We start from the raw sequence: 16509 nt of genomic DNA on the forward strand, positions 1-16509 counted from the left end.
ATGACTCTACTCTACATGCAAGGAGAATTACTCTGACTTTCGTGGTCAATCCAAAATACAATATTGAGCATTCCCATGAATTCTAGGCAACGTTGCAAAGAAGAACTGTCAAAGTGTTGCCCTATTGTGCCATTAGTGGAATTGACTGGATGAAATCTGGGTATCAATTATATTACTGTTACACTGAAGGTGCACCTGAAAAGCTATTTCCTTCTTATTTGAAAGCTTATTGGAAAGGTCAAAGAGTATCCTACAATTGTCCAATACACTTTAGTTGCCTGTGTGGTTCAGCTAAAGTGTCATATATAGCTCAGGAGGGGAAAATTAACTTTTTTCCTGATACATGACTGTATCATGGTAATTGTGAAAAACAGTGAAATTATTAGGGGGGTTTTGTAACAGATTTCATTAGCTTTCCAACACAGTTCTAACATTTTAAATCACATACTTTGTTGACATTATATATTAAATTAGAAAAGGTGGCATCAGCCATCTTAAAGACAGCATAAAGAGCTCAAGCAACCTGCCAGAACAGGCTATCACATGAAAATGCAACCAAGATATACACCTTTCAAAAAATCCTGATGAAGTTTTGCCACCTTACATGATGCCAAGGGGTCCATTTTCAGCTCTTGGCCCACAGATTATTCCATGTCCCAATCCAGAGAAAAAGAGAACAACCACTACTCACCAAGGGTGGTGGTTTCTGGATACCAGCAGGCTGTCGTGGTTCTTGTGTGCTGGTTTCCTCTGAACAAGGAGAGAAAAATCACAAGAGAAATGAAGACAGCTGGCCAGTGTTACAAGCATGATTGCCAACTACGGAGCACTACCACATTCAACTACCTTCTCTTTTCTTAAGTTCCCAAGAGGCAACAGAAACCAAGTTCCACATTCTTTTAGCACTTGAGGCAGATAGTTTCAATAATTAAAAAAAACCCTAGATTTACTAGAGCTCTACCTCTCTTTCAAATCAGAACCAGTGAAGGCGGTGAAGGTCCTGTGTGAGTGCCTGAGGCAGTTGGAGGATGGATGGCGGCTAATGGATTAAAGCTGGATCCTGACAAGACAGAAGTACTGTTTTTGGGGGACAGGGGGCGGGCTGGTGTGGAGGACTCCCTGGTCCTGAATAGGGTAACTGTGCCCCTGAAGGACCAGGTGCGTAGCCTGGGAGTCATTTTGGACTCACAGCTGTCCATGGAGGCGCAGGTCAATTCTGTGTCCAGGGCAGCTGTCTACCAACTCCACCTGGTACGCAGGCTGAGACCCTACCTGCCCACGGACTGTCTCGCCAGAGTGATGCAGGCTTTAGTTATCTCCCGCTTGGACTACTGCAATGCGCTCTACGTGGGGCTACCTTTGAAGGTGACTCGGAAACTACAGCTAATCCAGAATGCGGCAGCTAGACTGGTGACTGGGGGCGGCCGCCGAGACCACATAACACCGGACCTTAAAGACCTACATTGGCTCCCAGTACGTTTCCGAGCACAATTCAAAGTGCTGGTGTTGACCTTTAAAGCTCTAAACGGCCTCGGCCCAGTATACCTGAAGGAGCGTCTCCACCCCCATCGTTCTGCCCGGACGCTGAGGTCCAGTGCCGAGGGCAAAGCTACAGGGAACCAGGCAGAGGGCCTTTTCGGTAGTGGCGCCCGCCCTGTGGAACGCCCTCCCATCAGATGTCAAAACGATAAACAACTACCTAACATTCAGAAGACATCTTAAGACAGCCCTGTTCAAGGAAGTTTTTAATGTATGATTTTTTAGTGTTTTTTGGTTTCTATGGAAGCCGCCCAGAGTGGCTGGGGAAACCCAGCCAGATGGGCGGGGTACAAATAAATAATAATAATAATAATAATAATAATAATAATAATAATAATAATGAAAGAAAATCATAGTCATGCTCTTGCACAGCCCTGCCACCCAGGTCATTACCATGAGGTCTGCATAGGAAAATATCCCAGGGGGTTCTCTTTCCAGTTTTAGTTTCAAATTACTCCAAAGAGGCAGTTCTCACCAAAATTGTTTTCTAGTGGTTTAGATATCACTGGCTAGAAAAAGACTCTTTTCTTCAAATTTGCTTTGGATCATACTGAAACATACCTCCTGCTCCTTCATCCTCTTACATGTTAATCTTGTTATTCAGTCAAGTAATTCTTTAAGTTTCTCTTAATCTATAATGCAGCAATGAACTAATACTGCTGCAGTTTGGTGCAAACCACATGATGGGCACTATACAAACCAACACATTTATCCCTTTGCTTATTTATTATACCCGGCCTAGTTAGAAAAAGAAACATTTGCAATTTAAAAGTGACAATACAAGGCTGGGACATAGGCCAGGAACTGATATGAGTGGTGAGAAGGAGAGAGTTAGATGGAAGTGGAGGAGCATGTAACATGAGCCTAGGGCAGTTGATTCTTCACAGAAATGTGCCTAGATATTATACAGAGTTTTGATGCAGCATTGCCCTTCCTTTCTCACAAGATAATGTGACTCTAACAGGCCCCACACCTACCAACAGTAAAGGAATCCAGCGCATCTAGTGATCCCCTATTGGTTCCAAAAGCATCCAACACATCGAGGCGGGACTCTGTGTATGGGAGCAAGTCTAGCGAATCCAGTGAGTCCAAAGGGGAGCTGCCACTGCCACCCACAGGCGATTCAAAGGCGTCCAGGACAGATGAGGAGGAGAGCTGCTTAGTGGCATCCATCACAAGGCCAAAGGAAGCAGGAGGGAGCGGTGTGGAGACTGGAATGCTGGCAGTCACCACGGGAGGGAGCAGAGGAGTGCCACCTGGAAACACGGGGATCAGCTGGGGCATCTCACTAGACAGGTTGGCAGGGATGGCACCTTGGACCAGGGACTTCAGCAAGAGAGATAAAACATGATACAGTTAGAGGGGAAGAGATGAAATACACCAGATACACAAGGTAGGTAGCACAGGGCACTATGACAGACAGAATTGAAGACTAGTTTACAGTTACTTTCTCCAAGGCAGCAGCATTATCAACCAGTATTGACTGAACCCTGGATTTCCTGCATACTGTACACAACAGAGTTTTCTCTTAACCAAGATTTGAAATGGATGTTGGGGAGGAAACCCTGGGCAACTTCAGCCACTGTCAACATCAATGCCACTGTATCACTTAATTGCATGTAAGACTAGTAGAGAACAATTTGCACTCCAAAAGGCCAACGTGTGTGGACAGGGAGACCAGAACTCTGCTTCCAATTGCTTAACCACAGCTAGACAGTTGGGAGTTTTAGATGTGCACACACCCTTTGTGTTCCCAAGGTGATAAACAGTGCCACATGGAAATGTATAATATACTCAGGTTGGCTCAGATCTTGTCAGATACTTAGAAAGCAAAAGGAGGAGTTTGTGGGCAGGGAAGAGAAACCAAAAGGAGGAGGGAGAAAGACACAGAACTCTCCAGTGCATGAGGAGAAGAGTGAGGGAAAGTCCAAAAGGAGTGACTGAAAGCAGAGACGTAGATGGATAGATAGTCCTAGGAAATCCACTCTTACCAGAGGGTATTGTGACCCATCTGCAATAGAATCCAGAATGGAGTCCAGTTCATGCCCCAGAACTCCTCCTTCCGTGAAGTCATCAGCACCCTCAGACCCTGGCATGGAGGCAGCATCAGCAGAAGGGAGCAGGGTGGCGGCAGGCAGCGAAGTTGGTGTGCCTTTCGTATCCAAGTCAGTCGATGGAAAGGCAGAGTCCTCACTCACAGAGACATTGGGAGGGGTGACACACTGGAGACCGAGAGAGCTGTCTGCAAGGCAAATTACTTGATCACATCCAGATGGCAGCACACACAGAGATCCCAATCCAGTAGCAGAAATTGAAGCTCAGAGACTCTTGCTCTCTGAACTATAGGAAGCTACCGCATGCCAGCCCAGGACGTTTGTCCAACTAGCCCAATATTGTACACTTTGGGGGGCAGTGGCTGTCCAGGGTCTCAGGCAGAGGTCTCTCCCCGCCCCCCTCTCATCACCCACTATGTGATCCTTACATAAACAGACAGACAGACAGAAATACCAGGAATTGAACCAGAGACCTTCTGCACTCAAAGCCTGTACTATACTGTGTCTCCCATCTTCAAAATATGTCTTTCAGTATCTGGCAGAGTACAATCTAAAGTCATGTTTCTAACAGTTTCTTCAGATTTTATAGCATGCTGGCGCCCTGTGTGTCATGGGAAAAGGGTATTTCCTGCAGTGGATTTCATTTACATGTGCTGGGAGCTTCAGCATACATTGGTTTTTCTGCCGATCCACACAGTTCAGGGGAACAGCTGCAAGCCCAGTGCAAGGTTCTCAAAGCTGGCTCAGGGAGGGAAGTTGCAAGAGTAAAACTTACTTCCGCCCTCCCCTCTACCAGAACATTTTCTGTCACTCAAGTTATAGTCCTTAGTGGCAAACCAAAGAGACAAAAATTGCTATGAGTCAAAGGAACATAAAACTAATCACCTGTTTCAATGTCATCTACAGAGCCCAATCCATTAGAAACAGTCTGCAAAGAGAAAGAATATAATATTGTCATCCCTCTGGTAGGGTGGGGGGAGTTGCTACTCTCAGCATTCAAATCTTTTCTCCAACTTTCACAAAGAGTTATTTCAGGGCACACAGTGATGTACCTAACTACAGGAGTTTGCCGTTTTTTCCTCTTGCAAAGTGTTTATTCACTTTACTGGTCTTTGAAACTAGCACTAATTTCCTCTCTTTCACCCTTCCCGCCAAACTTCAGGCAAGCTTTCAACTATTAAAAAACACAAAAAACTTGGGCATATGTTCATCTGGTTAAATTTTCTTTGGATCCCTTTCCTGTTGGGTTTATTTTTTAAAAAAAAAAAACACCTTGAAATACTGCTCAGGCCATGTGAATTATGTGACTAGTTGGACCGACAATCAGTGCTCTACACAACTGACTGACTTCGTGACTGTCACAAGGGCCATTAGCTAGCCAGTCAGCAATCTCTACAGTTTTTCAGATTCTGCTAAAATTCTGAAATGCAATCAATTGCACTTAAAATTAAACATTTCTAGGAGGCATCATTTCTTGCAACAGTGGACTTAGGCAGTGAGTGCCAATAGTACTCTAGCCAAGCAGGATCACTGAGAAACATGAGGGAGATATCGGCATACTTGGTGGAATCCAAGGGTTTGAAGAACAATAAAACTCTTTAAGCGGGAAATGGGGAAAAGAATGAAATGAAGTTTCACGAAGAGGTCCTGGCTAGCTGGCATGCTGAACAGCAGCACTTGACACTGCAAAATGTTGTTTCAAGTCTCACTTGCACTATTTTATCAATAAAGGCTACCTGATTTGGTAAGGCAGAAGACAGGCCATTACTAAGTAGAGAAAACGTTTCCAATTCCTGCTGCAAGGAAGAGAGAACAGTGGTAATCTACAAGATTCTGACACAAAGTCACTTCCATATTAAGGAGCAAGTAAACATACAAGATAGCACTGACTGGAGATAGATATATATATATATATATATATATATATATATATATATATATATGCAGGTTTTGGTGTCCTCGGGTGTCTTCCCGTGTAAAAGTTGGGGTGTCTAGGCGACGTTTCGACGAGGTCTCACTCGTCATCTTCAGGCTGGTGCTTTCGGCTTCTTGTTACTGGAACAGAGCAGGATCTCAGTGTTTGAGTTCCTATAAATACTGTTGAGGGGGTGTGGTGTATAGCCTCCAATGTTCTGGGCAGAGAGGAAGTTCCCAGGCTAGTGTGCCTTTTCTTCTTTTGTTCCTTAATTACTTGAGGGATATCTTGAGTGATTTCTTGAGTGATATCCTGAGTACCACTTAGGTGGGTCATTAGGTGTGGATTAGTTGCTAAAGTCTTTGTGTCTTGACCTCTTGACCATTAATGAAGCCTTGACAGCCATTCAAAACAAATACAATCCCCCCGAATACATCTTGGACCTGACCAACCACTGCCTAACCAACACGTACTTCATCCACAATGGACAAAGATACAAACAGATAGAAGGAGCACCTATGGGATCACCCCTCTCACCGGTCATCGCAAACCTGTACATGGAACACTTTGAAACCAATGCTTTAGACAAGTCAGAACACAAACCCAAACTTTGGCTCAGATATGTTGACGACACCTTTGTAATTTGGCCACACGGGAAGGAAAAACTGGATAGCTTCCTCACACATCTCAACAGCCTACACCCCAAAATACAATTCACTATGGAAATAGAAGCCAACAACCAACTTCCCTTCCTTGACGTCCTAATCTACAAAAAACCTGATGGCTCCCTAGGACACACTATCTACCGGAAAAAAACACACACCAACCGCTACTTACATGCACAATCACACCACCACCCTGCACAAATAAACTCCGTAGCCAAGACTCTCATCTCCAGAACCAAACGCCTGGCTGACAAAGACCACTTGACAACTGAGTTACAGAATCTCTCAAATGTGTTAATTGCCAATGGATACCAGCAAAACAGGGTTACGAAGCTAATCCAAAAAGAAACACCCCCCAAAAACCAAGACACAGAAGAAAACAATGGCATGGCCCTCCTTCCTTATATCAAGGGCACTACAGATAAAATTAGCAAAATCCTCCATAAACACAATATCAAAACAGCCTTTTGCACCAACCAAAAAATAGCCAATATCCTCAGAAACCCCAAGGATAAAATCCAGTTGGAAAACCAAGGGGTCTATGAAATACCCTGCAAAGTCTGCCCAGCCACGTACATTGGACAAACAAACAGACGAATAAATGCACGTATCGCAGAACACAAGAATGCCGTCAAAAAAGAAGAAAAAACTTCCTCTCTTTTCCAACACATGAAAGAAACAGGACACGAAATTAATTTTGCAGATTCCAAATTGCTCTTTAACATGGAACATCACCACAAGAGAATAATCATGGAAGCCATCGAGATAGAGAAACACCCTCACAACATGAACAAGCGTGACGACACATCCCGCTTGCCAGACATCTGGAAATTAGCCCTCCCCACAAAAACTGACACCAGATCCAGAGGCACACAGAACGCCATCACCAATCAACCACACCAGACCCAAACCCAGACCCTCTCCACAGATAAATTACAGACACCATCCAGTAGCCAAACCATGGTGGCACCTCCGGATGCTGCACCCCCCTGCAATCCCTACACAGATCTGGCTGACACAGGCCACAAAACCACAGCTCGCCCCTATACACGAAGCCAAGCCAGAGCACAACTAAGTGCAGTACAGCCATCTTCTCAGAAAAACTCTTCACAAAGTTCAAGAGGTCAAGACACAAAGACTTTAGCAACTAATCCACACCTAATGACCCACCTAAGTGGTACTCAGGATATCACTCAAGAAATCACTCAAGATATCCCTCAAGTAATTAAGGAACAAAAGAAGAAAAGGCACACTAGCCTGGGAACTTCCTCTCTGCCCAGAACATTGGAGGCTATACACCACACCCCCTCAACAGTATTTATAGGAACTCAAACACTGAGATCCTGCTCTGTTCCAGTAACAAGAAGCCGAAAGCACCAGCCTGAAGATGACGAGTGAGACCTCGTCGAAACGTCGCCTAGACACCCCAACTTTTACACGGGAAGACACCCGAGGACACCAAAACCTGCATTCCTGTACCCGTGAAAATCTACGAAAGCATATATATATATATATATATTGCACTGTACATGCACCCTGTACATAGACTAGAAATTGCAGCTAAACCTCACTTCCCAGTTTTCTACATTCAGTACAAGGCATGCTTATATAATTGTCAAATGGGACAATCTACTTGCAGGTTACAACAAGAACTGACTACAGTACTGTGTTTGGAATATTGCATCATTTGCAAGTGGATAGTCTTATTTTGGATTTATCCTGGGTGAAACTAATAGTGCTAAGTTTTGACAGGAGAGGAGGTAGGTAGTCATGCTCTCTAAGGTCTTCATAGGTAGCCAGACAGTATGATTCTGTTCTGAGCTGGCTAGCTGAATTAAATGCCATTTCTAATTAAATACCATTTATAATAGTGGCAGGAGCTCTTAAAATAGAATACAGTGGTACCTCGGTTTTTTGAACGTCTTGGAAGTAGAACATTTTAGTTTTTGAACGCCAAAACCCCAGAAGTAACTGCTTCAGTTTCTGAACGCTTTTCGGAAGGCAAACATGCCACGCGGCTTCTGTATAGAGTTTTCCGGAAGTAAATGCTTCGGTTTTTGAACGTTTCGGAAGCTGAACGGTCTTCCGGAACTGATTACGTTTGAAAATCGAGATACCACTGTACTCACCATTCCAACCTTCTGGTTTGCCATAAGCCTTTTATACACACATTTACACGCAACTGTACACACCAATTAGTACTCCCCCCCCCCCAAAAAAAGACATGGAGGCCCTTCATATGCTGGTGGACAACAACTCCCATAATCCCTGACCTTTGGCCACAAAGTCTGGGAGTAAAGAAAGATGGAGTCCAGTAAACATCAGGAGGGCCACACAGGATCCCCAAACTAGACCTGCTCAACTGTACCAAGCCCAATTCTGAGCACTGGCCATGAACAGCAGTTCACCAGAACTCAACACTTCCTATTTCTCTTTGAGGACTGCATAAACATGGGAGGGTACCAAGCACTTCAGAGGTTACCACACATTGTTGGTGAGCTGAATCACATGCTGTGCAACCTTGGGATAGAGTGCTGGATTTGGATGCTGGAACCCCAAGTTCACATCCCTGCACAACCATCTTGATGCTCATTAGCTAGCTTTAGGCAAGTCACTCTCAGTCTAAGGTATCCCAAAGGATTGTTGGGCGGATGCAATCATATAACCCTATATATGCCAACTGAAATAAATGTGGGGCATGAATACTATACCTGAGGCCTCTTATAGGCTTTCCGGATCCTTAATCCCAGTTTCTGTGCAAGCTCCTGGCCGAGTTGTGCCACACTTTCATCCTTCAAGGAGAAGACAATGAGCACTTTTGTAGGTGTACAAAGTATTTCACTCAATTCTTTGCAAATACAGGGTCCCCCCCCCACTTATGCGGGGTTACGTTCCAGGCCCGTCATATAAGTGTAATTGTGTAAATTTCATAAGTGAAATTGCATGAATCCTCTAAACGCCTATTGTTCCCTGCTCCCAAGCTCTCTCTTGTGCTGTCTCTCCAATCCAGACCAAAATATCTAGAGGTGAAATATGAGCAGAACAAGGGACAGTGTCTCTGCAAGAGGGGACATAATGGCAGGGAAACTTGGGGGGGGGGCGGGGGGAGAAGCAGCACTTGCAGTAAGAGAGAGCAGGGGCTTTCCCCCAGAAACTGTCATATATAAAAATATATTTGCAAATCTAAGTGCTAAAGACAATAATAGGCTTTCATATTTGTGCTGGAAACTGCATGCTCTATTTATTAGTTTGCTCAATGCTTGGAAGATTTGTAGATTCCTTTTTATTGCTCTTTGGATCAAAAGAAAAGATGAGAGAGCCAATGATAGAGGAGGGGAATGGAAATCTCAAGTTTGATTGCAATTTATTTTAACACATTTATGCACTTTCCATTAAAAAGTCAATGACTGTAAATGTGCAAGCCACTACTTACATGCGGGAGGGAGAGCAAGCAGCGGCTGTTACATTCATATGCTTCCTTGTGCCTCCCTAGCTCATTCAAGCAGCGAGCTTTCCGGAATAGCGCACGGATGTTCTCCTTGTTGAATCCCAGAGCCTTCTCACTGTCTTCCAGAGCTTTCTCATGCAGGCCCTTTTGGAAAACAAGACTATCATAACCATAAGAAGCTTGATATAAACGGATCCTACACGTCTCCTTCCATGCAAGATCTGTCCAACCTAACTCATTGCTCTTAAGTTCTGCTTGTACAGAAAAGAAAGGGGGAGCAAAAGAACAGTGTGTCAGGTTGATACCCACAACAATGGATAATTCTTCCCCTTGCTGTATATTGCCTGTAGTCAGATCCCTGCCCTCACCCCCTAAAGGCAATGGAATGAATTGCATAAGTATGATCATCACCTGATGACTGCAACATCAAATAAAAGCAAGTGAGCCATGACATATCTTTAATGCAGTTTAAACCTGCCTATACACAAGTCATCAAATGATGGAGAGATCAAATAAAGCACACACATGCACAAACTAGCCCCAAGACTACTCACCATGGCAAAGTAGCAGGCAGCCCGATTGACATGCAGCTTGCATAAGAGATCCGCCGGAATGGCCACCTCATCTGAAGCTGCATATTCGGCCACATTCAGCCCTTCAACATACTGAACCAGCGCTAGCTTGAAATCCTTCTCTCTGAACAAATCATTGCCCTCTGCAAATAAGTTTCTCACCAGCTTTTGCAAAAAAGCCTGTAGGAATAAGAAACGAAGAAAAAAACACTATGCCGTCCTGTAGTGTCCTTGCTACAGTGCCAAAAAGACATAATAATAATAATAATAATAATAATAATAATAATAATAATAATAATAATTTATTTATACCCCGCCCATCTGGCTGGGCCTCCCCAGCCACTCTGGGCAGCTTCCATAGAAACCAAAAATACACTAAAATATCACACGTTAAAAACTTCCCTGAACAGGGCTGCCTTAAGATGTCTTCTGAATGTCAGGTAGTTGTTTATCGCTTTGACATCTCGTGGGAGGGTGTTCCACAGGGCGGGCAGAGGTTCCCTGTAGCTTTGCTTCTCGCAATGAGGGAACCGCCAGAAGGCCCTCAGCGGTGGACCGGGCAGAACGATGGGGGTGGAGACGCTCCTTCAGGTATACTGGACCGAGGCCGTTTAGGGCTTTAAAGGTCAGCACCAACACTTTGAATTGTGCTCGGAAACGTACTGGGAGCCAATGTAGGTCTTTCAAGACCGGTGTTATATGGTCTCGGCGGCCGCCCCCAGTCACCAGTCTAGCTGCCGCATTCTGGATTAGTTGTAGTTTCCGAGTCACCTTCAAAGGTAGCCCCACGTAGAGCGCATTGCAGTAGTCCAAGAGGGGGGATAACCAGAGCATGCACCACTCTGGCGAGACAGCCTACGGGCAGATAGGGTCTCAGCCTGCGTACCAGATGGAGCTGGTAAACAGCTGCCCTGGACACAGATTTGACCTGTGCCTCCATGGACAGCTGTGAGTCCAAAATGACTCCCAGGCTGCGCACCTGGTCCTTCAGGGGCACAGTTACCCCATTCAGGACCAGGGAATCTTCCACACCTGCCCGCCTCCTGTCCCCCCAAAACAGTACTTCTGTCTTGTCAGGATTCAACCTCAATCAAAATCACTATATACGTTCTCTCAGAATATAAAGGAGGCACATAATTCGTATAATCCTAGAAAGTCACAATTCCCTGTGGACAGGTTTATGAGAAAAAGCTTGTCTGCTGAGAGAAACAGTGTTCCTTGGTTGGAAAGCTCCATTATAGCATGGTACGGTGAATGTGTCTATGCAAGCCATTTGTTTCCTTACAGTGTCAGCTGGAGGAGTGGGGAAGAATACAATGGACAAGATTCACTCATGCACATTAAGCCATGGTTTATGGCTTAGCATGATGTGTGAACACAGCTCTCACCTGCTTTTTCTTAATCTAATCTCAATGATATTGTGCTTCACAATATTACTGTCTGCTATGCACCTGCTATGCAGTGTGCCAGTGTCAAAGTGTGGACAGGACTTGACAAGAAAAACAGGACCTAGACCAGTCACAGTACATTTTTAGAGCAAAGGAGTTCCCTAGACTCATAGCTATGGTTAGAGTGGGGACATCTGTCAAAGGTTTTAGGGCAGATGCCCTGCCAGAGGCTGCAGAACGCAAATGAGGAGTCTTAAGAGCCAGGCAACAACTCAATAAGTAAGTGGGCTTGAGTAAATTCAAGTTTCCCATTTTAAAATAAATATATATCTCGGGCAAGTATGCATAGCATGCTTGTTCAATTAAAGCAAATTTGGCAGTATCAAAGCTAAGATGTACTCAGACCCACTGAAGTCAATGTATTTAAGTAACTTAGTCAAACAACAAAAATATTATTGGAAAGTAAATGCCCACGTTGTTGATAGTTTTTTACATACTCATATTTTGAGAACTGAACCAATTGGAGATCTCGGTAGCAGGAGGATATAAAATTAGAAGTATAAAAATCACCCACACAGACCCAGCTGATAATCTCAATGCGATTTAGAATGGCATCTCCTGAATCCTAGCCACATCCATCACTAGCATGTGGCCCTCAAAAACTTGCCCAGAAGGAAATATGTACCTTGGATGGACCTTGGGCTGAAAAAGCTTCTCTATCCTTGTTCTATGAGCAACTCTGCCCATCCAGGGGCAAGAAGCAACTATTTCCCTTTCCCTCCCTGCCGTCACCACCCCAGTCACAAGGACTAATTCGTCAAGATAACATTGTATATTAAAATGTCATTTGGTACTTCTTTTTAAAAAAGAAACTCTTAAAATTACCTCATAATCTTCTTGGCTTAGGGGTAACGTGGACCTAAACAAAGACAAAGGGCTTCTGAAGTACAGAAATATACATATATATATATATACATCACTCTAATATGTAAAGCAGTATAAATGAATAATATAAGTAGAAATAGGGAACCTCTTCTTTTTTACCTGTGGGCATTGGTATGCTCACTTTTCAGAGACGAGTTTGCAGAATGCACTTAAGTTTTTCATGGCCTGTACCTTAAACTATGTGTACAGGAAGCTACATTATCTCTTTGGCTTCAGCCGTTGCACACAAATTTACCTGTCGCTGAAGAATACTTTGCTTATGTTTATATACACACACACATGCACAAAACCTTTTGCACAAAAATCCACATTATTTGATTGAGTGTGTGTGTATGTGTGTGTGTGTATAACACACACACAATGATTCTTTTGGCAAGAAAGCAGGCTTAAAGTAACAGCAAACAGAAAGCTACTAAGACAAGATAATCAAAAAATTGGCTGTGCTTCGGTACCAGTTTAAATTTCTTTTGACTTTCAAGGCAGTGAAAGTGACTAACAGAGGAAAACAAAGCCCTCTGGGTAACATACCACCAAATATAGTATTAGCCAGCACAACATCATTCCTGAACTATCATAGATGGGAACTTAAATAGAGGGAAACAAATAAATTGTTTCAACTCGCTTGGGTGGCAATTGGCCTACTGCCATCCAAAAGTCCAATGTTTCCTGTGTTGATAAAATGTCCCCTGCATTGCTAGGTGGCCTCATGGAGGCAATACTTTCTCCACAGCCATAACAACCCAAACACACACTTTGGTTTCTCTGTCTAGGAAATGATAACACTACTTGTTTTCCACATCACAGGCATAGTGTACAGTTCAATAAATTATGTCTGTCAAGTATTTTCCTTCAATAGAATGAATCAACATTCTTCAATATACAAATGGAAAAGGTTTTGCCTAGGTTCCCAAGTGTAGCTAGTTAACAGTTTCCATGGGCTGCTACGTATGTGAAAAAGCTGGGTGTGCGCCACAGATTTGAAGGGAATTTGGCTCCTCTATCCCTTATAATTGTACTATTGTACAGTTGTATGAACCAGAAGCGACTATTGACTGGAGTGCAAGTCTTAACCCTATAACCATAGACAGTTGCCATGACAATCCATTTACTCTAGAATAGTCTTATTAAAGTAAGAGCCTTCCAATCTGCAGCCTTACTCTAGAAAGTTAACACTGCAAACTTCTGGTACAGTGATACCTTGGAACTCGAACTGCTCGTTTCGGCTCCTGAATGCCAAAAACCCGGAAGTGCCCCGGTTTTCAAATGTTCCTCGGAACACAAACGTCTGACACGACTTCCACTGTGCAAAAACCTAGCTGTTGGCTAATCGGAAGCCACACCTCAGAACTCAAACGTTTCAGAAGTCAAATGGTCTTCTGGAATGGATTACATTCGAGTTCCAAGGTACCACTGTATTTCACAGTTCTCCCTTACAAAGGTAAAAAACAAAGTACACTCAACTCAAGGCCAAGTATACGTTTCCATGCAACAAGTGTTACTTATGTTATAGTGGTGCCACAATTTTGGAAGCTGTACAAGAATTGTGGTTTGACTCTTTATAAGTTTTTCTTAAACTAGGTATTTTTATGTCAGCGTATTTCTGCTGCTATTTATGAAAGTTATGCTTTATTGTGTGAGCTGCTTTGGTCTTCATTTGAAGGGAAAATAAATTATATATATATATATATATATATATATATATATATGCTTTCGTAGATTTTCACGGGTACAGGAATGCAGGTTTTGGTGTCCTCGGGTGTCTTCCCGTGTAAAAGTTGGGGTGTCTAGGCGACGTTTCGACGAGGTCTCACTCGTCATCTTCAGGCTGGTGCTTTCGGCTTCTTGTTACTGGAACAGAGCAGGATCTCAGTGTTTGAGTTCCTATAAATACTGTTGAGGGGGTGTGGTGTATAGCCTCCAATGTTCTGGGCAGAGAGGAAGTTCCCAGGCTAGTGTGCCTTTTCTTCTTTTGTTCCTTAATTACTTGAGGGATATCCTGAGTGATTTCTTGAGTGATATCCTGAGTACCACTTAGGTGGGTCATTAGGTGTGGAAAAAATCTTCACAAAGAAAACTCTTCACAAAGTTCAAGAGGTCAAGACACAAAGACTTTAGCAACTAATCCACACCTAATGACCCACCTAAGTGGTACTCAGGATATCACTCAAGAAATCACTCAGGATATCCCTCAAGTAATTAAGGAACAAAAGAAGAAAAGGCACACTAGCCTGGGAACTTCCTCTCTGCCCAGAACATTGGAGGCTATACACCACACCCCCTCAACAGTATTTATAGGAACTCAAACACTGAGATCCTGCTCTGTTCCAGTAACAAGAAGCCGAAAGCACCAGCCTGAAGATGACGAGTGAGACCTCGTCGAAACGTCGCCTAGACACCCCAACTTTTACACGGGAAGACACCCGAGGACACCAAAACCTGCATATATATATATATATATATATATATATATATATATATATATATATAAATAAATATATTAAAGCAAGGATTGCTTGATTTCACAGATTAATGAGGATAGAAACAACACAGTCTCCAAACTAGTTCACTTACTGGATGAACTGTAGTCCCTTCTCTATCTCTTCTTTACGTTTTTGTCTCTCCATTACAGTCACTGCAGCGGGGAAAAGCATATATTAAACCTTTAGAGTTTGAGCGTACCCCACGATACAACTTTAACAATAACATAGGATAGTTTTAACTAGAGGTATCTGGGACTGTACAAGTAAAGAAGGGATGGGAAACCTGTGGTTGTCCAGATGTAGTATGAATCCTCCAATGTTTCCTGAGCACTGTGTGTGGTTGATGAGAGTTAGAAGTCCAACAACATTTGGAGGTCCACAAGTTGCTCATCTCTGCTGCTAAAGCATGCATTCCAACACTGAGGAATGGTCTCTCACAGCTGCTGCTTCAAATGTGGTGGGTTAAACCCATTTAGAATTGTATAGAGAACAGATCCCACCCTCAAATGGGCCTAGGGACCAATAGAAGAGTTCAAATACAATGTTATTAAACATAACTACATGTAAGTGCATATTACAGTAGCCACCCCCCTTTTTTAAAGCAAGGATAAAGTCTGCTTGATCCACACTGCCCCAAAATGGCCTCAGCTGATCTGCTACCATTCCAGCCTCAATGAACATCAATGGACTGGGGTCTGTACAGATGAACAAAATCCTGCTTTCTGTTGACACATTTTCTTCCAGGTAGATGTATGCATTACCTTTTCAACATTCCATTTTCATACATCCCCAAGTGCCCACTTTTTAGAATGCAAACTTGAAAGGCAGGCTGCTTTGATTTCCAGGATACCATAGAAACTGCCATCTTATGCATAGAGATGTTACTCTACACAATTCATGGCAACACAGATTCTAAGACCCATCTAGCTACACTAGGTTTTTCCTATTTTGAAGATGCAAACCAAAATGAAGGCTGTGAATTATTTATGGTGGTACAACTAGGAACATGAAAGATGAAGATGAAACCAAGCAACCAACTCAGTTCAGGAGAAAAATTCAGAACACAAAAATTATGTCATGATTCAGTGCGCTGTTCTGACATTTCATATTAAAAATACAAAACAGGAAAATTTGTTCTCAGCTATCTTTAGCTGTGCTAGGCAAACTTAAAAGTATTTTTCAGTTGGTCAGGTGCAACACAAGATGTGCTGAATCTGCAGCAGAATTAGTATTCCAAATTGCTGGAAACCGGGTATTTTTATCTGCTGAAACCAAAATGTCATTGCAAAAAGGAGAAAGTTCAACACAGGGGTAAAGGTCCAAGTGAGATTCAGCACATCCCATAACGTACAACACAAATTAAGACTAAGCTCTGAGTGAAGTTTGCAATGCTCCGTCAAGCCTTACTTTGTGGGATCAGTTCTGGAAGCCTGAGGACTTTGACAAGTTATTTGTGACTATGCCTCCAGTGCTGTCTCGACCATTGCTTTTCAAAACTGATTA

At 43.2% G+C, this 16509-nt stretch overlaps 1 protein-coding gene across 5 annotated transcripts in view; it reads right to left on the reverse strand.

The window, feature by feature from the left end:
* Window positions 1–16509, reverse strand: part of ZC3H7B (zinc finger CCCH-type containing 7B) — a 52842-nt gene that overhangs the window by 27546 nt on the left and 8787 nt on the right. For 4 of the 5 annotated variants that reach the window (XR_014172508.1, XM_081928650.1, XM_081928649.1 and 1 more), the window contains exons 2-11: window positions 15098–15158; window positions 12467–12500; window positions 10176–10373; window positions 9607–9765; window positions 8885–8965; window positions 5330–5389; window positions 4479–4521; window positions 3531–3781; window positions 2517–2865; window positions 692–750 (exon numbers count right to left, since the gene is read on the reverse strand). Coding sequence is in view for 4 of the 5 variants with exons in the window: in XM_081928650.1 (XP_081784776.1) it covers window positions 692–750; window positions 2517–2865; window positions 3531–3781; window positions 4479–4521; window positions 5330–5389; window positions 8885–8965; window positions 9607–9765; window positions 10176–10373; window positions 12467–12500; window positions 15098–15150 (1287 nt within the window). In the remaining variant the exon portion in view is untranslated. The remainder of the gene's footprint in view (window positions 1–691; window positions 751–2516; window positions 2866–3530; window positions 3782–4478; window positions 4522–5329; window positions 5390–8884; window positions 8966–9606; window positions 9766–10175; window positions 10374–12466; window positions 12501–15097; window positions 15159–16509) is intronic. The other variant, XM_081928652.1, reaches the window with a different exon arrangement.

The sequence above is a fragment of the Podarcis melisellensis genome (assembly GCF_964234715.1).
Source record: "Podarcis melisellensis genome assembly, chromosome: 10".
Lineage (NCBI taxonomy): Eukaryota > Metazoa > Chordata > Lepidosauria > Squamata > Lacertidae > Podarcis > Podarcis melisellensis.